The sequence below is a fragment of the Protopterus annectens genome, chromosome 3.part1 (assembly GCF_019279795.1).
Source record: "Protopterus annectens isolate FY-2018-M chromosome 3.part1, PAN1.0, whole genome shotgun sequence".
Taxonomy (NCBI): domain Eukaryota; kingdom Metazoa; phylum Chordata; order Ceratodontiformes; family Protopteridae; genus Protopterus; species Protopterus annectens.
The window spans coordinates 1,362,619,583-1,362,642,829 of NC_056732.1; the positions used below are offsets into that span (position 1 = coordinate 1,362,619,583).

The 23,247-nt window shown below is 40.0% G+C and overlaps 1 protein-coding gene across 12 annotated transcripts in view; it reads left to right on the forward strand.

Annotated features, from left to right (window-relative positions):
* Positions 1-23,247, forward strand: part of PLEC (plectin) — a 1,553,583-nt gene that overhangs the window by 1,007,626 nt on the left and 522,710 nt on the right. For 2 of the 12 annotated variants that reach the window (XM_044067395.1, XM_044067396.1), the window contains exon 1: positions 14,650-15,195. The exons of the other annotated variants lie outside the window; for them this stretch is intronic. In XM_044067395.1, the coding sequence (XP_043923330.1) occupies positions 15,072-15,195 (124 nt within the window). In that variant the 5' untranslated portion in view covers positions 14,650-15,071. Of the gene's footprint in view, positions 1-14,649; positions 15,196-23,247 lie in introns of those variants that run through there. 12 annotated transcript variants of the gene reach the window in all.

Consider the following 23,247-nt stretch of genomic DNA (forward strand, 5'->3'; position numbering starts at 1 on the left):
TTATATTAGAAAAGAAAGATTGGAAAATAGTTGGACACTACATTGTCTGGGACATCTGGGAGTGGTGGAGTTGTGAAAAATGCATAGGGAAAAGGAGACAATGGCAGCAGTAGCTGGGAGGGGGATATTTCAAGTTCATTCATTCCCGATTTATTCATTAGTTAATTCTTGATTTGGTTTATCCTTTTCATGGCTGTTGGGGAGATGGATCCCCTCCCAGCATGTAATGCGGACATAAGGCAGAGAAAACAGTCTGAACAGGATGCCAGTCTGTCACACACACACACACACACACACACACACACACACACACACACACACACACACACTCGTGCGTGCACGGCTCATGCTCCTGTGCAATATAGAGGAAAAACATTTCACTTATTGGCATGTCTCTGCTTGTGGGTGGAAAAGGGAGATTCTGGTGTAAACCCATATGGACATAAGGAGGACATGCTGACTCCACACAGAAGGCATCCCAGCTAAGAATCAAACTGAAGAATTAAGTGTTGTGTGGTAGTGGTGCTAACTGTTGCACCACCTTGACACTGTCTACATTTGTTTATTTTACAGAGAATAGTACCTGACAGAGAGGGCAATGGGGCATTGGAATGCATTGCTGAAAGCAATTGGTATAGTATAAACTATGAGAGACGTTCATAGCTGCTTGCAACAGAGAAAGGAAATGATGAGACAAGGAAAAGGACAGGTGGATGCAAACGGGCTACCTGTAGCACTCATACACATGCAATAAGCCACAGGTCTCCTTCCACTAGCATCTTTGAGCATCTATGTATCTCACCAGTTATGTGTAATGTTTTATATATGCACACACATTTATGAAAAACATTAAACATGGCAGATATGTGTGAGAATATATATTTGTGTGTGTGTGTACATTTTTATTTATTTAACATTTGTCTATCGGGAAAGTCCTACTTGGAACAAAGCCAATTTTCAGCAGAGGCCCAGGGAGAAACACTCTAGACGCATGTTTTGTAACGTGGGAGGAAACCGGAGCACCCAGAAGAAACGCACATGAACACAGGGTGGACTTGCAGACTCCTCACAGAAGGCACCACAGCTGAAGAACTGAACCGGAGAACCTCTTGCTGTGAGGCGACAATGCTACCGCTGCACCACTGCACCGTCCAAATAAATAAATACTTCTGTGTGCTTACTTCACCTTTTTAAGAAGTTGTCTAAAACATGAAAAAAGTAATGTGTGGAACTATCTTACTTCAAGGATATAGTTTTATCTTCGTATGTGAGTTTGAGATGGCCTTGAGTATGTTTTGAAAGAACACCTTTATTGACATATTGAAATTTTTCTGTTCTAAGTCAGTCGATTTGCTATTTATGAAGTGAGGTATGTACTAATCATTTTAAGTAAACCATTAACCCTCTGCTGAACACTGAGCAATGAGGTAAATGCATTTATCTCATTGATTTCTGCTTCATCATGTTTTTTGTCTCATAGGTTCATAGGTTCATAGGTGTGTGTACTAGGCTAATGGCCCTGGAGCCTTTACAAGCCTCACCCATAGAATTACCCTGGCATTGTGCCACCCAACCTTAGTTCCCAGTGCCTCTGTCAAGTAGAGCCACTGGAGTAATCCTCAGGGTGAATATTCGATTTCCCATCCACTCATTAAGATTTCTTTTGAAGAAGGCCATTGAGGTGCTCTGCTTGGCATGTATGGCAAGTCTATTCCATAGCATGGGCAGTCTCTGGGTTATGAACCTGTCCCTCCAGCATGTTCTGTTGATTGTGGTAATGAGGTTGAGGTCACTCGAGTGTGTGGTGTAGAGGGATTGGGATTTCTTTAGATGTAGCCTTTCAAACAGAGCTGGATCAGACATGGCATTGTATGTCAAGCAGAGATCACCTCTAAGTAGGTCATATGAGACAGAGAATAGTTGGAGTTTTTTGAGTCTGTCCATATAGGACAACTGTTTAAGGCCAAGGATCCTCTTTGTGAGGTACTTTTGTGGCCTCTCCAGTTGTTGCAGGTGTCTAGTGAGGTGCATGCCAAATGGGGCATTATACTCGATAACTGGCCTAATGAGGGAAGAGTAGAGGAAGACAATGACCTCTTTCTTCCTGGATGTAAAACCCTTAGTAATGAGATGTGCCACATAGAAGTACTTTCTGACCACAGTGGCAATATGGTGGTCAAAAGAGAGGCTGCCGTCAACCTGTGTTCCCAGATCTCTTATAACACCTTCTGTGTTCAGTGGACTACCATCGATGTGGTAATTCATGGGCTTCTCTTCAGGTAGTAATCTTTCTTTTGGCCAGGTATGTCCATACTGTCTGATAAGTAATTAACAGGTCATTTTTCTTCTTGAAACTCATGTTTTCCAGACCTAAGCAAGCTTTCCTTTAGTATTTTCCTTCTGTATATTTACTCTGTCTTATATTGCATAAGCTAAATGTCATCTCTGCATCTGGTTGACTACCAAATGCTGCAGTTTACCATTTAAAACCATTCTTAGGTGCTCTGTTATTTTGGAATACCCCCAAACCCATACATACATGTGTACATACTTACATAAACACACACACACACACTAGTAACCATTATAGTTTTATATTATATACTTTCCTTCTGATGAAGTGCACTAATTTCAGCAGTGTTCTTCAAGTGTGCTCATCTAGCAGGTTTCAGCAATTATTGAAGCCAAGCCATCACATAGCTGTATATGGTAGATGGTGGCGGGGGATATATGGAGAAGAAAGGCATCAAACTAGTAAACCCTGTGATCTTTGCTCTTGAAGTTTGTTGATTGTTGTACATCTGTGAGGGTAAAAAGCAAGGTAAGGATTTGGAAATGAAGGGAATTTGAAAAGTTTTATTTCACGTGTTTGGTAAAACTGCAAGGTGGCATTCAGCCTATTGCTAAAACATAAATATTAGTTTTGTAGACTTATGATATGAGGTTACAGGCAAAATGTACAATGTGTTGTTTGAAAATTTTTGTCTAGAAAAGGTGCTGATTCTTACAAAACGAAGCAGCTTTCTTTTCTAAAGATACTGTCATAGAAACTACCATTCTGGAAAAAATGAATGCAGGTTTTGTTTATTTTAACTTACCTCTTTACAAGCTAGGGGGAAGATTGTCACAAAACTATTCAGAAATGTATTTTCTTGCTAATTTACTGAGGTAGTTCATTGTTTAATGTGCATTTTTTGTTCTATTTCGATTTGACTGAAAGTTGTATTGACTTTAATGATTTGGACATTGCAATGTAGTATTCATTTTATTTCTCCATAGACTAATAACACAGAGCATGTGATAAGAACTGCAGTGGTTGAGGAAAACATATTTGAATAACATTTTCTCCCCATTTTTTACTTGATTATTCAGGACTTTATTCTATGTACATGCTGCCTTTCTTGTTTTGAATGTTAGTTATATTTACTTTATTCTTGTCCATTTATTTTGAACATTTAAAAACAAAATCTACATTTGTCAGGAAATGGCATGTGATTAAAAAGAAAGAAAGAAATGTCATGAGTTTTGAAAACTCACTTTTTGGCAAACCTGTCAACCTCTTAGCTCAAGAAATCTGGTCAGTGGCTAAAATAATGGTGGAACAAAGGCCCAAAAATAGGAACAAATTTTGCGATGGTGGTGCTGCGGTAGCGTTGTCGCCTCACAGTAAGACGTTATCCTGTTCGATTCTCAGCTAGAGCGCTTTCTGTGTGGAGACATGCGTGAATGGGAGTACCTTCGTTGAAGGTTGTGCATCAGGGCCAGCAACTTGGCACGTAAATATCTACTGCCAATCATTAGCGGACCAGAGTTCCGCTGTGGCGACCCCTAACCGGGAAAAGCTGAAAGACACAACAACAACAACAACAACTCTTATAAACTTAAAAAGTTGTCAGAAAAACAGGAATTGTGTGAACATGCTTTTTACAGAGGATATGAAGCCTGAAACTCAAATGTATATCATTATTTAGTGAATTCAACCCTCAGTGATTTCCAGAAAACCACAAATTTCCATGAGGAACATTCCAAAACTGTGAAACAAGAATCTGTATATTCTGTGAAAATCTGGACAGTTGAGAGGTATGCAAGTTTTGGGCACTGCCATGATGAAGTGGTTAATGTTCTTCCTTTCCTCTACTTAGTTCTGTGGTTCATTTGCTCGCAAACCAAAGCACCTTCTTTTTGGAGTTTGCATGTGCTCCATGTATTTACTTAGGTTTTCACAGGGGTCTCTGCATACTTCTCAACCTCTTAGTGCAATGACTCTGGACAATAATATAATGGGGCAACCAAGGCCCAAAAATAGGGGCATATTTTAGATATTGCTCTTATAAACTTAAAAAGTTATTAGAATAACAGGATTTGTGTTACCATGCAGTTTCTGAAGGTAGTGAAGTCTGAAACTCAATGTATATAATTATTTCATGACTTGAATCATCTGTGATTTGCCAGAAAGCCACAAGTTTTATGAGGAACAGACCAAAAATATGAGACAAAAATCTGGATATTTGAGAGGTATGGGTCTCTGGTTTCCTGCCACAATCCAAAGATATATGGAAACATTGATTTGCCAACTTTCAAATTGTCCTCACATACATGCTGTGTGAGAGCTTGTGTCCTCCAGTGGAGTGGTGTCCTAGTCAAGACTGGTTTCAAACCCATTATGTAGCTACCCAGCGGCTCTAAAAGAGTGACTAGGAAAAAATATTTTTTTAAAAAATGAATGCACACACTGATTGCATAAAAGTAAACATTTAAAGGACAGCTGGGTCCTTAATATGTGTGACTTTGTTAAGGTTGTGACCTGTGTCACCAGAAATGTTGCCATAATTACACTGGCCCCATAGTGATCTGTGTTCTACCTACCCATGCATAATGTAGAAAGTAGACATACTTGTTTTTCTTTATCTGCACCAAGATTTTATTAGCATCTTCATGGGGGGGGTACCTTTGCCATTGTTAAGTTAGCAGTATGCAGTTCTTGTGTTACAATACACCCCACCCCCTTCCTGATTAATGTTCCCTGGCTACTCCCTTGAAAGTTCTAAATATTTCTTCTTTTAAAGGATTTGTTTCACATTATGTGTTAGTGGAAAGTGACCTTGTGAATCTGTGAAGTGTGCCCTTTACATCTTCCACCATTTTAACATTGGTTTCAGGCTGGCAGTATAAACCCACATCAGCCACACTGTGTGCATCTAAAACAGTACAGTACAGTATGGCATAGCCAGTGTTACTGGACCAATCCCTGCTCCCATCGCAGACACATGCATTCATACCTGCATATCTCTGTATTTATTTTTTATTTTATTTTACATTTGTTGACCGGGCTAGTCTAACTGGATATATGTCCATTTTCAGTAGACGCCCAGGGAGATAAGCTCGAAAAACACAATTATAAAAATGTTGGTACAGTACAACATTTTAACAGATGATAATAGTTCAATACCATACTATTTAACAAACTTAACACAAACACTAAAAAATATACATTAGAATGATGTTTCTATAAACATTAACTTAATTTACAAGATCTTGCTCTCTTTGGTTATCAAGAAAACTGGACTTAGTACAAAAGAGTAATAGGTAAGCAGTGCCCAGTAATAAAAAAGAGAGAGGGAGTTAGTATGTATTGAAAAGGCTGCAGTGATTAGCAAATATTGTATGCTTGCATCTGTTCTGTTGATTTAATTTTGTAAGAGGTAAGGAAACTAAGCTGACTTTGAACAAAGCTGGTGATTCAGCTCCATTGTTTTGGTGACATAATTAAACAGGCTGTCTTAGCTATCAACGATGCAAAAAAAAGATCATGCCGGAACTGTTTCTATTATAAAATACTAAAAGGTACAAAAAGATGGGCTGTGAAGAACACTGTAAATTAATAATTGTATATCCCTCTTCAAAGTATTAGGCAACCCCCAAGCTACACACCCACAAACTCTCAACATGGCTTTATATCTCAGGAAAAGGTTACTAGTTTATCACAGTTAAGAGTATGAACTGCTAACACCTTTCACCCTCATCATGTTGCAGTTGACAGTGAGCAAGTCACTTAACCAGCGGCGTCTTCAGGGCTGCATCAGTATCAGTAAAGGGGCACATTTTGTGACTACTGAGCTTACCTGATTAATAACGTAAAACAAAATAGTAGAATAGCCGCTGTGAAGACAAAGTAACAACTTAAAATTAAAATTAAAAAAAAAACGAAAGAAAAAATAATAAGCATATGTGTGCACAGAGGTACTGTCCCAGCAAACAACAAACTGTAGCAACTCTTAGAAGCAGATGGTAGAGAATGTTACTTTGGCTCTAGTCCATCCTTTACACCACACCCCATAAGGCGCTTTCATCATAGTATAGCTAGTGTTCAGATTACTTCTCTTTGTCTTTAATAAAATGGTGTGTCTGTCCCAAGCCACCATGAATTTTTTCACTATTACTGGATCCAGAACCACTGGAGGAAGACTGTTGCATGCCTGCAACTGTGTCAGTGAAGAAATACACATGTAAATGCTTCTTATTTTTCACTTTCTTCTCTGTTCCTTCAAAGATGCGAAGTCCTGAACTTCTAAAATCTGTCAGCTGCCTCCTTTCTTTCATAGGTGTGTACTAGGCTAATGGCCCTGGAGCTTTTACAAGCCTAGCCCATAGAAGTGCCCTGGCATTGTGCCGCCCGACGTTAATTCCCAGTGCCTCTATCAATTAGAGTCACTGGAGTGATCCCCGGGGTGAACTTTCTGTTTCCTATCCACTCATCAAGATTTCTCTTGGAGGGCCAGTGAGGTGCTCTGCTTGACATGTATGGGAAGTGTGTTCCAGTGCATGGGCAGTCTCTGGGTTATGAACCTGTCTTTCCAGCATGTTCTGTTGATTGTGGTAATGAGGTTGAGGTCACTCGAGTGTGTGGTGTGGAGGGATTGGGATTTCTTTAGATGTAGAATTTCTAACAGAGCTGAGTCAGACATGACTTTGTAAGTCAAGCAGAGATCACCTCTCAGTAGACGATATGAGACAGAGAATAGCTGGAGTTTTTTGAGTCTGTCCGTGTTGGACATGTGTTTAAGACCTAGGGTCCTCTTTGTGAGGTACTTTTGTGGCCTCTCCAGCTGTTGCAGGTGTCTAGTGAGGTACATGCCAAATGAGGCATTATACTCTATGATTGGTCTAATGAGGGAAGAGTAGTGAGAAATGATGACCTCTTTCTTCCTGGATGCAAAACCCTTGGTAATGAGATGTACCACATAGAAGGACTTTCTGACCACAGTGGCAATGTGGTGGTCAAAGGAGAGGTTGCTGTCAACCTGTGTCCCCAGATCTGTTATAACGCTTTCAGTGTCCACTGGGCTCCCATCAATGTGGTAATTAGAGGGAACTGAGTTTTTCCCAAAGGGGATGACACATTTTTTGGCATTAAGCTTAAGGCCATGGTTTCGACACCAGTCATTGGTCTCAGTGAGGCCTTTCTGTAGGATGTCTGTGTCACTTGGGGAGTTAATAATGGCTCCCAGCTTGCAGTCATCTGCGAACTTGGTCAGCCAGAGTCCCTCCGTGTTGGCCTGGACTTCTGAGAAGTAGATGCCAAACAAGAGAGTACTCTGGACTGATCCTTGTGGGACCCCACTCGTGACTGGTTGGCAGTCACTTTTTTCATTAACCTTTCTCGTTACAGCTTCTGGCAGACTCTTGTACCACATTGGTAGCCCTTCTCTGTGCAGCTTCTGTCAAGTTCACGTCCTTCTGGTAATGGAGCCACCAGAATTGCATACACTTCTGCACATGGCATCTCAGTAATTGTTTATACTTTCTTTATTGCTGACATTGCTTATTTTTGTGTACATCAGCCCCCTATCAACTTTTTTTTTTTTTGCCATCCTTTCAGAGTCATTTTCCGCTAACACATATGGTGATATAAATCCATGAAATTCTCTTTCATGTGCTATTTGTGGTAAAGCAATTTACCCCACTTAACCACCTGTATACCCCTGTCTATTCACATTCTATAACCTCTGTTTAGGAAGTATCTTGGCATTACTTCTAATTCTTGTAAATATTAGAACATGCTAGCTTTTCAGCACTGTGACTAAACTGTTTGTATGTTTATATTTTTAGTACTCACACTTTCTTATGTGACAACTGTAATTTGTTCTGTATTCCGGCATTCCATTTTGTACTTTGTTTTATCTTATGTATAATGTTTCTTTTACTTTTTATTGCTGTAGACGTTATTGGAGCTTTTCTCCTCGGGTCTCCACTGAAAATGTTTTTTTTTTGTAACTCAGCTGGACCAACCCAGTTAATAAATGTGAAATAAAGTAAAATGAAATAAAATAAAGCCCTTATGTATAGGCTTTTCCTGGATTTTCTCTTCTAAGGAGCATACTGTTTTACTCCCTGTATCTGCCTACTGCTTCTGCTTTACTATATCTCAAACTTCCATTCAGCTTTACCAAGTCTGAGTTTTTTTCCTGTTCACCTAAGCAGTAAATCTTAGTCTCATTGACCATGAGACACAACTTTCCTTCCATCTCTTTTGCAATCTAACCTTTCATAGAAATTGAAGAACTGGTTCCAACACTGCCCCTGCATGACACCACTGGGAACTCTGTTTTAGATATATTGTACCATATTATCTGTTATCTTATCTTGGGTACCTGAATTTCTACCACTCCTATATTAATCTGTTGCATCACATTTTGTCACACCTGGTGCACTGGCCATATTTGAAACTTTAGTCACCAATTTTACAAATTCTGATCAAATTTGTGTTCTACCTGTTGTGAATCCATATTGCCCTGGGCCCGCAGTCCCCATGATGTTTTTGATATTATTCAGATGCATCTGCCTTTCCAAAATTTTCTCCATCAAAGGGGATGAGTTAAGTGATCAGTATTTCTTTGCAATCCTTCTGTTCCCAATTTTGCATTGTGGAATCCCGTCTGCCTTCCTTCGTTCTAATGGGACCATCCTTTTTCCAAAAGAGTTTTAAAGTATGACTGGCACCTGTTTTCATTTACTTGGTTCCTACAGATCTTTCTGATAAATGCCCTCTGGTTTGATCTGTTTGCTCACCTTAGCTTTTACAAGGTAGATAGATAGCATTGCTTGTAACAGCACTCTAACAAAACCAGGGAGGTAGTAGTTCTTAGCATATGAACGCACTGCACATGAACTTGTTATGTAAACAAAGCAGTATGTATTTAAACATTCGTCATTGATTTGTCATGTGTGATGTGAAGTAAGATGTCCTTAGTCTGCAGTTTTAGGTGGGTTAACTGGTCTGCAGAAGTAAATACATGTATGTGGTGATGGAGGTAAGAAGACAAAGTGAGTAGAAGATCTGGGATAAAACAGGGAAAGAATCAATGTTAATAGGAAAAAAATTCAGTTGTTCCAGAAATTGACCAGGCTAGTCATCTGTTACTTGCATGACCATGTCCTGGTGCTCATTCACTTCCTTCCACCATTATATGTCTGGCTATTATATCATGTCCACCCATTTCCAGTAGCATATGTATGTATGTTTGTAGCAGTGCCCTGTGGTCACTGTTTTTACCCATCTCCACCACTATTGGTGTGCAGCTGTGGTCAGTGAACTCTTACACTCCACTCAGCCCACATGTGAACTGCTAGTCATCTGGGAATGTGAAAAATTCCCTAGTTGCTCAGTAGTGCTTTTTGGGAGCTGACACTGATTCCCTCTACTGTCCTTACAACAACCTTATTGACACTTTTGTGTCAATGTGAAGACGTCTTTATCTCATCCTGTACCTCAGTAGTGGTGTGCCATATAGTCTGCCAGGGAGTCGGCTATTTGGGGGGGGGAAGTATCTGCAGTAGGTACTTGGTATTCAAAACATTAATTGCAACTGTGACAGTTTTTCCTAACAGATAATGATAACTGAACAGCTGAAGGACTGCATTTTAAATCATTTACCCTCTCTTGATGAGCTTTCCTTGCTTAAGGAAAAAACTTATGGAGAGCTTTGGTTTGTGCAGGGAAGGCAAAGATGAGGGACGAGTGTCTTACATTAGTTCATTTTCATTTTGTGCATTGCTGTAGCGTAGACAGACCTAGCATCATTCAGTTAATACAGATGTGTTTTGAAACAGAATTAAAAATAACCCGTTATGTATAATGAACACTATACGTCAGGATATTGTGATATGTTGATATGCATGTTTGTGTGTGTGTGTGTGTGTGTGTGTGTGTGATTTCCTGCATAAACCTTAAGATCAAAGGAAGATAGGGTTTATTTAGTAGTTACAAAGTCTAAGTAAACAAATGTGAATTGGTGGTTGCAGAGGTTTATATGCAGCGGGTTTTGGTTTTAGTCATGACTAACCAGTGTGTGTGGGGGGGTTGTTACTCAGAACTGCTTCTTCAGTGATGACTCATGGATTTAAAGAAAAAGTTATGTGATTATAATGGATGGTAATCATCTAGAAAGATCAGAATTTTTTTAAGCAGCTTCTGTACTAAGCAAATGTCAGTTGGCAGGAATTCAAATCAAAAGCACTGTGACAATGTGGACCACAACCAGGGTTGCCAGATTTCAAAAAAAAAAAAAAAAAAAAAAAAAAAAAAAAAAAAAAAAAAAAAAAAAAAAAAAAAAAACAAAAAAAAACCAAAAAAAAAAAAAAAGGTCTTTAAAAACAACACAATTTAAAGATAAAAGACTAAAGATCGTGTTTAATTGCAGTTAGTTATTTTTATTTTGATTGGCCGAGGCCAAGGCATACAAGCCAAATCAAAAGCTAAAAACGGAAGCTTTTTTAATTAAAGGGAACACAAGAAGCTTTAAGTTTTTTTGATTTTGATTGCCGTGATGCCAGGTATGGGGTCAATCAAAAAAAACAAAAAGTGAGGCTGGCCGGGATTTAAACTGACAGTCCCGCCCAAATAGGGACGTCTGGCAACCCTGACCACAACGCTAGAGGTTTGGGTTTGAATCCTGTTATCTACTAGTATGTCATACCTCTCAACCTCATAGCACAAGCAATCTGGACAAAGCCTAAAATAATGGGAGGAAAAAGGTCCAAAATAGGGACAGATTTTAAATATTGCTCTTATAAACTCAGAAAGTTGCTAGAACAACAGGATTTCTGTTACAATGCATTTTCCAAAGGCTATTAAATCTGAAACTCAAGTATATGTCATTATTTACTGATTCCAGTCTTCAGTGATTTGGCAGAAAACCTCAAATTTTATGAGGAACAGACCAAATATATGAGGAAAAAGTCTGGACAGTTGAGAGGTATGCAGTATGCTGTGTGTCTTTATGTGATCTTGGTTCACTTATGAAGAAATGGGACCCCAAGACTCAGTGGGCCTATTTAAGCAGCATGACGACTCAGTGGTTAAGTTAAGTTTCTGGTTTAGTCCATACAGTCAGTCAGTGGTATGGAGTTTTGTGTTCTCTATGAACCTGCATGGTTTTTCCCTTACTACTGTGGCTTGGCTCTGAGCTCCTTAAAGCATGGTTGTAGGCCACGGTGGTGCAGCAGTTAGTGTTGTCGCCTCACAGCAAGACATTCTCCCGTTCGATTCTCAGCTAGAGCGCCTTCTTTATGGAGTCTGCATGTCCTCCCCACGTTCAAGTGATGTTAAAGATATGCAGGTAGGTGCGAGCGTGAATGGGCATGCCTTCTTTGAAGGTTGGGCATTGGGCTGGCAATTCGGCATCGTAAAAATCCACTGCAAATCATGAGCGGACTGGAGTTCCGCTGTGGCGACCCCTAACCGGGAAAAGCCGAAAGTCTAAGTCTGTCGATTTACATGCTCATAGGTTCATACTAGGCTATCTGCCCAAGGGTATTTATATGCCTAGCCAGAGTGTGTTTGGCTTTCGCCACCCATTTTAAATGAAATTTGCTATGCCCTTTTCGAGGTTAGTATACTGTGCCTCTGTCTAACAGTGACACAGAAGTGATACCCGGGGTAAACCTACTATCTCCCATCTACTCATCAGGATTCCTCTTGAAGAGAGTCAATGAGGGACTCTGCCTAACCTGGACTGGGATTTTATTCCAGAGTGAAGGGAGCCTCTGGGTTATGAATCTGTCCCTCCAGCATGTCCTATTTATTTCAGTGCTGAGGTTCAAGTCTCTCAAGCGCGTAGCTCGATGGGATTTGGATTTTCTGAGGTGCAGCATGTCCATTAATTCCGGGTTGGACATGGCTTTATACGTCAGGCACAGATCGTCTCTGAGCAGGCGGTATGCCACTGAGTAGAGCTGGAGTTTCTTTAACCGGGCAACATATGGCATTTGTTTGAGCCCTTTGATTCTCTTGGTGAGCTACTTTTAGGGTCTTTCCAGTTGCTGCAGGTGTCTGGTAAGGTACATCCCAAAAGGGGCATTGTACTCAATTATGGGTCTGATGAGGGATGAGTAAAGAGGCACGATGACCTCCCCTGATCTAGATGTGAATCCCTTCGTGATTAGGTGGGCTATATAAAATGTTTTTCTAACCACTTTGGCCACATGGTTGTCAAATGAGAGATTGATATCAACTTGGGTCCCCAGGTCCCTAATTACTTCTTCCGTACTTAATGGATTACCACCTATGTGGTAATTTGTGGGCACTTTGTTTTTGCCAAAGGGGATGACTATACACTTTTTGGCGTTTAGCTTGAGGCCATGGCTCTGGCACCAGTTGTCTGTTTCTATGAGGCCCTTTTGTAGGATTGAACGGGAGAACCTCTTGCTGTGAGGCGACAACACTAACCGCTGCATCACCGCGGCCTACAACCATGTTGCATGTATCATTGTTACTGTGATCTGGATTGTGTCTAAAAAGGGTCTGCAGTGATACTGAATCACTTGTTACCTTGGTAACAAAGTCATTGTCTTATGTTACAAGTACGTTGTGTTGACTTAGTTTTTTTACTTGAAAGATGTTAGTGAAAAGTCCTGCTGCTGTATTCATTCATATATGTGTTCAGTTTAGAAGCAGAGTTAGCTTAGGAAGGATTTAAGGGTTCATACTGAAGGTCTGACGTTTTTCATTTCACATAGAGACAGATGTTTCCACTCAATTCCTGTGTGCTCAACAGTCCATCTTTCATCCCTGGGCACTATAGAAAAGATCTTGGTGGTGGTTCAGTCTTCCCTGAGTTACTGTGTGTAGTTACTTCATTGAAAGAGGACCATTGTTTCCATCAGCTGTGTAACATCACTGTCAGCAGCAGCAGCACAGTTCTGCCACTCTGAATTTTTATTCATGTGATTGGTTCAGAAGCAGGGCATCAGCAGTTAGTACATCACCAGTGGGTGTGGCCTATGAGAAGAGCTATCTTTTTATTATATGTGAGTGTCTAATACATGTGAAACTATCAGAGTTGGTACTTACCACACTGCCTAGCCAGAATGCCTTTCCACATCAGTGACCACCTTTGCCCGTATGAGGGTAGTGCAGATCACAAGCTCAGTTATTTATTGGTTTCTTCTGTGAGGCAGGCTGCATTGGTGCAAATATCTGTTTTTTTCAAACTAGTTAATATGTCACTTACCAGAAGTAACACCAAAACTTGTTCATGTCACTTGTTAACTTCCCAGCAATGAAAAGTGATGACTTAACATCTCCTTGTACTTGATTTAAACTTGTCCTGTAGGGCTGAAAATCATATTTTTAATATGTTAACAGTCTATCAAGCTATGCTTTACCTCTTTTTTTTATTTAATAATTTATATATGAGTCTATAAGCCCGTGGGGTTCTACCTTCCTTATCTCCTTGCAGTGGATTTGAATTTGTGTTGCAGTGAAAAGTCCATTTTTAATGTTTTAATTGATTGCCAAGTCATACTTTACCTCCTTTTGTGATATTTTGTATATTAGTTTATTAACCTGTGGGTGCCTATCTTTCCTGTCTAAATGCAGTACCACGTTTCTGTACTCTGCAGCGTGTGTCTTAGGCACATGCATTCACTTGATTTAACTTGTTCTCATTTTTTAGTATTAGCTTAACTGACTTGAATTGAATCCATATGGAGATCTGAAAAAAAATGCACAGCAGCAGTTAACTAATAAGAGAGGGAATTCTTTAACTAGCAAAAAACGTGTTTGTAAGTGTATGGAACAAATGCCCAATTACATGCATAAGAACAAAAAGCCTTTTTTGTCACATGTAAGCATTGTGACTCCAAGTTTCCAGCCCATTTTTCCAGCATTTTGCTAGAAATGAAAATTTGTTTTAACAGCTATTGGGTGCACATATTTGAATTCTAAAGCTATTTTAAAATCAGACATGCTAGTCATTGCCAAAAAGCAGAGATTGTGTCTCCCTCAAAGTGGGAGGTTACCATGCTGTTCCTATTTAAGATGCTTGTTTTGATTTCAGGCCGTGAAAGCTACTGAACAAAAACCTTCTTTATTGACTGGGTCATATGAGTGCATATTGGGGGTTGGAGGGTCTGTTTGTTGAAGAGAGGATAGGCTAGAATTCGATTGTCATTTAAGGTCGAACACTGAAAGCCCAAGCTATCTATCTCTGTAACTTAAAACCTTCACGGGGAAAAAGAAAGAAAACTTCACTTTGAAGCCCTGCCCCAGAAGTTAGTGAACACTCTCCGCCCCTTCTTCCTTTAGCACCACACCCAAGAGCAATTCAGTAGCTGTATGTACACCTAGTCTGGCAGCAGTGTTGAGTGATTCTGTGAACCAGCCCAGGCAGGTCTGAGATTGCCTTGCTTCCTAACTAATTCTGTGCTACGCTCAGAGGAAGAAAGGCTGAGTTTGCAGGATCTGATCTGAGCTCAGCAGAGCCCTACCCATTCAAACTCAATCAGGTCACACCTTGCTGTGCTCTGTTGTGATATATAAGATCTAGAGAGAGGAAGTTCTCTTGCTGCTGTAACATTCTTACTACGGAGGGTATCTCTCATTGTGGCATATTGTGGTCCATCTTCACAGCAGTGAAACAGCGTGGTTTACTGCCTTCCCCATCAGCTCAAGTTATTTTCCTGCCAGCTACTGTTGCTGTGCTCTACAAGAAGAGCTATTTAGAAGAGTTATTTGGAATTAAATTATTATTTTTTTTTTTTACTGTTGCCACTGACCCTGAAGTTTTAAAATGTCTTACTATAAAGGAAGGGACCCTGGAAAGCAGCGGAACCCCTCAGACACAGGAAAGCAGCGGAATCCCTCAGAAGACAATATGTACTTGGCTCTCCTCAAATCAACTGATGAGAGGAAAGGTATTTGCTATACTTTCAAATCTATTTTTTTTTCTTACTTGGGGTGGGGAAATAGGAAGTTGCCAGGCCCTGAAATAGCGGTTTTGGATGACGAAAGCAGTCTGACCATGAGTTCTTTCCTACCTGTCATAATCATTGTCTGCATGTCACTTTCCTTCAAGGGATCTGTTTCTTCTGAAATGTTCTGTGTACTTGAATTTCTGTTCCATTATTTAAGCACAAGTAAAGTATGTTCTGTATACTTGAACCTGTATGTCGGTATTTTATGTGTGTGCTGGGGGGGTACCCCCACATTGTTTGTAACTAGTGCAGTCCTTTATCTGAGAATAGTTTGAACTTTGTCATTTTTTTTTCACTGGCATTCCCCACAAGCATTTTACTTAAAGATGCAGATAGCATTTTTAACTGTTTCCTCTCTCTTGCCCATGCTGTTTTACTGAAGAACTGCAGTTGGTCTGATTATTCTGAAGCAGTACAAGGCTGTGTTGCCCAGTTTTCCTTGATGTGATAGTCAACTCTTTGTTTGGTTACTTAAAACTGTAAGCTTTATTTTCTATGCATTATTTGGGTGTGGTTTCCTGTTTTACATGTGTGTTGTAATTAATACTTGGACAGGCATCGGAGACATAGCTCTGACTATATTGTGTAACATGTGCAGTCCGCAGTCATTCTGTAAATATATCTTCCCACTTGTACATAGTGAAGAAAACTTCATTGCAGATGTAGTGAATGATACATGCTTGTGACCTGGGGTGGAGAATGAGTTTGAGCCACTATTTTTGGTTGTAAAGTAGATTGGTTGCATACTTGCAAAATGCTGTCCTGCTCAAGGCAGGCCACGTACATTCATGTACCACTGATTAAATATCAGTGGTAACAGGCAGTTTTTTTGTGTGAACTGCTAGTCTGTAAACTCTTTACATTCACACCTGTTATCTTGTAGCTGTTGGCTACAGTTTCTTAACTTTGTCTGCTAGTCATGATGATCCATGAAAAGATGCTCCTTTGGGAAAGGAGCCAAAGTGATTGGTTGAGCAAGCATGATGTCACAATGACATGAGCTAATAAGGAAAAGTTACCTTGCTGACCCTTTTTGACCGACCTTAGCAGGTTCTTCCACTACCACCTCTCATTTCAGATGGATAATGGGCTTTACTTAAAAAGATGTGCTGGTGTTAAAAGTCATATGGTTCACACAGGCAAATATAAACCTCAGAAGATGTTTCCACACTGGTTTCTTTCCTAATTTTTGTCTTTAGGAGTATGTGTAATCCCATCCCTACCTTCTGTAGTTAGTTGTTTGTCTGTAGTGCAAATCCCATCCCTACCTTCTGCAGTTAGTTGTTTGTCTGTAGTGCAAGTTAAAAGATTTTCTAAGAGACAGTGAAGGAGTTAACGGACCCTATCGGAAGCAGCTTTATGACTTAGGGCTGCACATTTGGGAACTGTGTGTATGATGCAGCAAACCCAGGTGTGGGATAAGAGGGACGGGATAGAGTGAGAGTTGCAGCTAAAGAGATGAAGGCTATAAAGGAAAAATGCGAGACCTATATTATATCATATGGTTGTAGGGGTGTGGGTGTTGAGGAGGGAAGATTAAATGAGATACTAGTTAGCTGGAGGAGAAATGGTAGTGTGTTCTTGTTTTGGTTATTGGTGTGTTCAGTGGGGAAAAAATGGGGGTGTTTGTGGTGTAAGGTGGTACAAAAGAAAGTTTGCAACTCTTGCATGGGGAGTCTGAGAGCTGAATCTTTTTTTTTTTTCTTGGAATAGTGGAGGTTGGAAGAGAAACACAGCTGTGGCATTTAACTCTGAAAGGAAATCAACATAACAGTGTTGAGGTGTGTGTGCCGTTTCTGATATTGAAAACCATAGTGTAAAAATTTAGGAGGAAGAAGTAAAGTTTGCAATAATATATTAATTTTTCTACAGCATACCTGTCATCTTCTTTGCTCAAGTATTCTGGACAAAGTCAAAAATAATAAGAGGACAAAAATTGACTGACTGTAATCTGTAATTTACCAGAAAATCAAAAATTGTACAGGGGACAAGACAAAAATACGAGTCAAAATCAGGGACTTTCTGCAAAGTTCTGGAGTTATACTTTAAAGTTAAGAGCTGTACTTTAAAGGGATAGTTGTCAATTAACTGAAAGTCATCTGAACAGAGTTTGGAGAGTTACTTTGGTTTCTGTAATTTGTTTAACCTTAGGATAGGTAGGTGGGGATTATTTATGCTATAGCTGTCCCTTGCAGCTATTTATAGTGACATGAACTAGGTAACTTGTGTCATTTTTGCTTCTGTCTCACTCCAGACAGATTGTGCAACTATTAGTGTACCATGTAAAACCCTTGCCATATGGTATTGTTTCTGCATGACTTTATAGACTCTGACACATTCACTTCAGAAGATCTTGATGAAGGGGGTGCAGGTCACAACTGGGTTTCAAAGAATTCGATGCTTCACTAGTTTCCCACTTAATAGTATTTTAGTAATGGTGTTAATGGCCTATTTGGTAAAATATGCAAACAGACATTTAAAATAAAGTAAACTGATAGATAAACCATGGTTTATGATTGTAGTATCACACACTTTAAGAAATATTTAGTTCTTCCTGTATGTCTCCGACTCTCACTACGTGGTTTACATGTTTAGCTGTGCAGATCAAGGCATGCAGCTGTGTTTGTGTATGCTTCCCATCATAAAGGAGGTTAAAGCTGGATATCGGGTGCCTCTGTGTTCCTCTTCAGGGTGCCATAAAATCTGTTAACATCTAGTGTGAACTAAGAGAGGTGTGTGCATGACAGTTTGGAAGGTCAGTCAGACTGTTTTGCCCATATGCAAGAGTTTTGTTGGGATGCATTCAGTATTACTTGTTAGTGAAAGGACACAATGAAAATGAAGTGAAGTTGTCCGTATCCCTGACGCTATCCCTAAGTGAAGCTGCAGTTCTAAAAACGTTACTTGCCTCTCTAAGCTGGTTTTGTTATAGGCTCCTCCCTTTTCCTCCTCATCTTAGTGCTGTCTTAACGGATTATTTGACTTTGTTTGCTCCACGTGCTTTAGTGGTTTCAGCTATTACATTACCATCAGACTTTTCCACTTACAGCTCCTAAAATGTCATTCTTAACTTTATGTCCTGCTCAAGTGAAATTGGATTAAGCAAACATTTAGGTGCGATACTGAACGCTTGTCTGCAAAGGACAGGAGGACATAGTTAACATGTAATTTAATGTTAATAAAGGAATATCTTGCTGTTAAGTTTTTGTTTTAAAGTATAAATGTATGTGTGACAGAATGCTGAAAAGAATGTGAAACTAAAGAAGGAAATGTTACTTCAAAACTGGTATAGTTGAAGTGCATCCTCAGAAGAAGGATTTTATTTTTTTTTTTCACATTTACAAGCTGTGACACACCAACTCCCTTTTCCTCAGCCACACCCGCCCTACCCATTGCAGGCTCTTGTCTGAAATTCAAAACTGTGGAATGGAAGTCTACATTCCAGCAGTGACTACGTTGTGATTCACATGTACTTATACTCAGGATGTACTGTTTTTTATGCAGAAGTGCAAAAAAAACTGTTACTGAATTGTTCAGTTCTGCAGAAATAGAAAAATGATGTACAGTTTTGATGGATTGCAGAGTAATTAGTGGTGATTATAGGCAGGATATTCGCATTTCTGCAGTTGAATTCTATGCTGCCACGCCTGCTGCCACTCCCCTCCCCATAGTACTAGCATGCACACACATGCACACTTCATCTGCTATAATACAGATGCCACACCTTTCCCCATAATGCTCGAGTACACACATACACACGCACACTTCATCTGCCATGACACAGCAGATGCTACTTCTCTCCCCGTTGTGCTCAGGTACCTACATGTGCGTGCACACACACACACACACACACACACACACACACACACACACACACATTTAATCTACTGTAACTCAGATGTGACACTCGCATTCTTGTACTTAAAAGTGTTTTGATCAGATACCTATACCAAAAAGGAAGGCATATTTAATATATACATTGTCTAGTAGTACTATTGTATTTATCCTACACCTGTTATAACCCAAGGTTTTAACTTAACTCAAATTGTTCAGTATCTGTCTGGTATCGTTTTATTGAGACCCAGGGACTTATGTCCGACCTACAAGGTTTTTTCTGATCCTGCCCTGATGAAAATGTTACATATTCGCAAGAAGTTTTATGAGGGTTACATGTTCCATGGGCCTGAACTTTATTTGTGACTCTTAACAGAACTTGTTGGAGAGTTAGATTTGCATCCCGAAGGCTACCTTGGCTACAGAATAAATTTCCCACCCTTGTAGTACAAAGCCCGCCCCTCACTCTCTCTTCAGAAAGAATTTAGATAAATGGCTGGGGAACCGTAAATTCACTCCTACTTACCAAGTCCCTTGTGGACAGAGGCAGTCGGTAAAATGGATCGGGGTTCCAACACCCAAAGACCCACTACCCTGATAGTACCCTATCCCATATCTGTGGAATTAAGATGTAATATTGTCATATCCTGGGTATTACTGGCTAGACTGGTAAAGGCTGTTCTGCATTTAGCCTAGTAATTGCCTATGAATCTGTGAACCTATGAAAAATCCATTGGTTCCATGCTTATGTACTTTTGTGCACTGCTTAGCCAGGTGCTTAGAATTTGAATTTTCTTCTGAGGATTGTGAACAATCAAAGTGGGTAGTACAGAGTAGGGTACTATGAGCTATGTCTGCAGAGCTGCATAGGAATGTACTAGAAACCAGTTTAAAATGTTGCTATGTACATTATGAATGTTTGTTATAGTGCTGCTTTACCCAACATTTAATTTTTGCTGTTTTTTTGAGAGATGTTCTGCTGGTTCCCAGCAGTGGTCATTGAAGCCTGTACTTGCCAACACCTAGCATTTTCTCCATTCTGCAGCACCATGCCCCTCCCCTGTTCCTTCCTCAACAGGTCGGTAACGTTTGCCTGTATGGAATAAACTTTCATAGACTGCAGATTGGCTGTTCTGCTTGACTCAGAGGCATGATCAAGTTTCCTTGATAACAGCATGACCTTTGTGAAGACAGCTGGGTGTAAGCCGATTTCCTTTCACATTTTGGAACAGAAAGTGTATGTTTGTTACAGTTTTCATTTTTTGCTCTCCAAACCTTTTTTTCCCCCTTGGGTTACAGATGGTATGTTTGACAAAAGATGGTACTAAATGCTGTTTTTTCACCACCACTACATGCTCTGAGTGTAGGCCCTCCATCCACCACTCTCTCTTCCTTTTAACCAGACCCATAGAAACTGATGTTTCTAACCGAACCTGACTGCCCAGTGATCAGATGGACAACTGAATGCTGCACTGGTTTGATAGTGAGGTGGTTATACAACCACTTTGCTATTTGAAAACTACTTTATCTGTGACAATTCTGGAAACATACTCTTAACAGTTGAGCATTTATTTTAGGTTAACATTTTGAAGATACCTACAGTAATAAAGTGCAAAACTATTAATGCAGGACAAAAAACAGTTCACCTTTTTATGTTGTACTGCATAGTTGTGGTATAAATAGATTAAATAGAATTGTAAATTGTTTCATGGGAGGAAAGCATCATTCTAGTAACATAGCTTTTTGTATTGATGTAGCAATGTGGCTTGGAGGTTAGGGTATAGCGTTGTAAGCTTTGTGGCTGGTTTCCATGTAAAGCATGCTGTATAGCTCTGGGATCTGAGCACAGAGCAGCTTCCTTAGTCACCCATGACAACTTAGGTTTGAATACAGTGAGCAGAGCATCAGAAGGCGTAATAAGAGGTGGAAATACAGAGTGGTTACCCCGGAGACCCTGTTTCAATACACATTAGTTGAATTTCCTAACATCACATTTGCAGCACTGTGAAAGTATATGGTTTTGGTTTGTGTAATATGAATAGTTTAATATTGTGGTTGTATAGGATTGCTACCATGGAAACCAGGACTGTGTTGGAGAAGCATATTAGTGTTTTGGTAGGACATAACATTACTGTTGGTGAAAGAAACATTTTCCATGTTAGGGCCAGCTTGTTGGAACAGAGTTGTGGCCAAAGTGAGACAGCATAAAACTTTTACCAGCATTCCAAACCGAGCCCAAATACTTTATTTACATGAAATGTAAATGTAATCGATTTTGAAATAGGTTAAACTCCGTGAGGATTTGTAACATATATACTTCTGTCAAAGATCTCCGTAATCGCTTATGACTTGACTGTATGGCATATTGTTTGTTTTTATTTTGTATTTATAACCTTACCTTTTTACTCATTTTGTACACGCATCATACCTCTCAGCTGTGTAGATTTACACAAAATGTCTGGATTTTTGCTTCATATTTTTGGTCTGTTCCTCATAAAATGTGTGGTTCTCTGGCAAGTTGCTGAGGATTTAAGTCATTAAATAATGACAGACATTTGAGTTTCAGATTTGTATCCTTCAGAAAATGCATGCTAACACAACACCTGTGTTTTTAGAAACTTTCTAAATTCATAAAATTAATATTTTTGAGCCTGTGTCCCCCAATTAATTTGGCTTTGTCCAGATTTCTTGTACTGACAGGTTGAGAAGTATGACATATGTTAAGTTGTTTACTGCTACTCTAACCTCTTCTGTTGCGTGGTTGTGGCTGAAAAGGCCTCGGGGGCAGCCCACCAACCTAGTCAACAAATAGTAAATAATTAAATTCAGCATGGAGGGAAATGTTTGAGAAAAAGAAACACGCTGCTTAATGGCCAAAAGCAGAGTTTTCCCCAGAAACATGAGTCTTTGTACACTAGACAGCAGAGACTAATAACTTACAAGAAAAAAAAATCCCAGAGACTAGTGCATATGGTAGGACAGGCTTTGTGGCCTAGTGAGCATAAACTAGAGTGATTTGAGTGTGAATTCTACAACCTCCACTTAAGTTGCTGAGCAGTGATTACATAGTGTGATCCTGACTTGAAACAAGTAATATTTTCTGCAGTTCACAGGTTTCCTGTAAACCAAGTCCTTTCCACCTAATTAGGTATGAGAACAGTAATTCATATATTCTCTGATTTAATATTTTAAACCAATTTAGAATAGTGAGGAAAGCCGTAGCCTTTCCTGGCACTCTGAGTACAAGGCAGAAGGACTGATCTTTAGGACACCAGTTCATTGGGTTTTCCATAATTCAAGTCCTCTCCCACTAAACTGCCTCATGTACACAGACAACCCTCTCCTCCTCCCAACAAATTCCAACACATGTGAGAGATGCAACCATCTAGCCATACTGGAGGCTAAGCTCTCTCAACTAAGTACTGGCGAAACCAGTCAGGAGGAGAAGGAAACCACACTCACTACAATTCCAGTCTCACATAGACCTACCACGACAGCAAACCAAACACATAAACACACAAAAACATACTCAGAGGCTCTAAATAAAAATCTGCCTAAGCAGCAGAGACCTCCAAAGCAGACACCCAAGCAACCGCTACCCCAAAACAAAACACATGCAACACATAGCTCACAAAGCCAGTGTGCCGAACAGTCACAGCCCTTAAGGCTAAACAACACACCTGATACACTTGTAATAGGTGACTCTATCGTCAGGCACACTGACGTCCCGCTCACCAGGCTGAACAAGGAGAAGGTCACGGTGAGCTGCCTGTCGGGCACTAGGATCTGCCACATAACACAAGCACTCAGGTCACTCCAAGGCAAGTACAAATATTGTCCATGCTGGTGTGAATGACCTGAGACGTACCTCCCTGGACTACATGAAAAGAGACCTAGAGGAGCTCTCTGAGCATGTAGCCCAGGCCGGTATGACCCTGACCTTGAGTACCATCTTACCCTCACCAAGAATGATGCCACAATATGAAGACAAGATGATCAATTTCAACAATTGGCTTAAGTATTGGTGTCATTCAAAGGGGATCCAATGCCTGTCAGCCTGGGATGACATGCTCGACAAGCCACGATGCTTCGCTAGGGGTGGCTTAAACCTGTCACCCCTGGGCTTTTGGATATTGGCAAAGGCTCTTGCTACCCCCA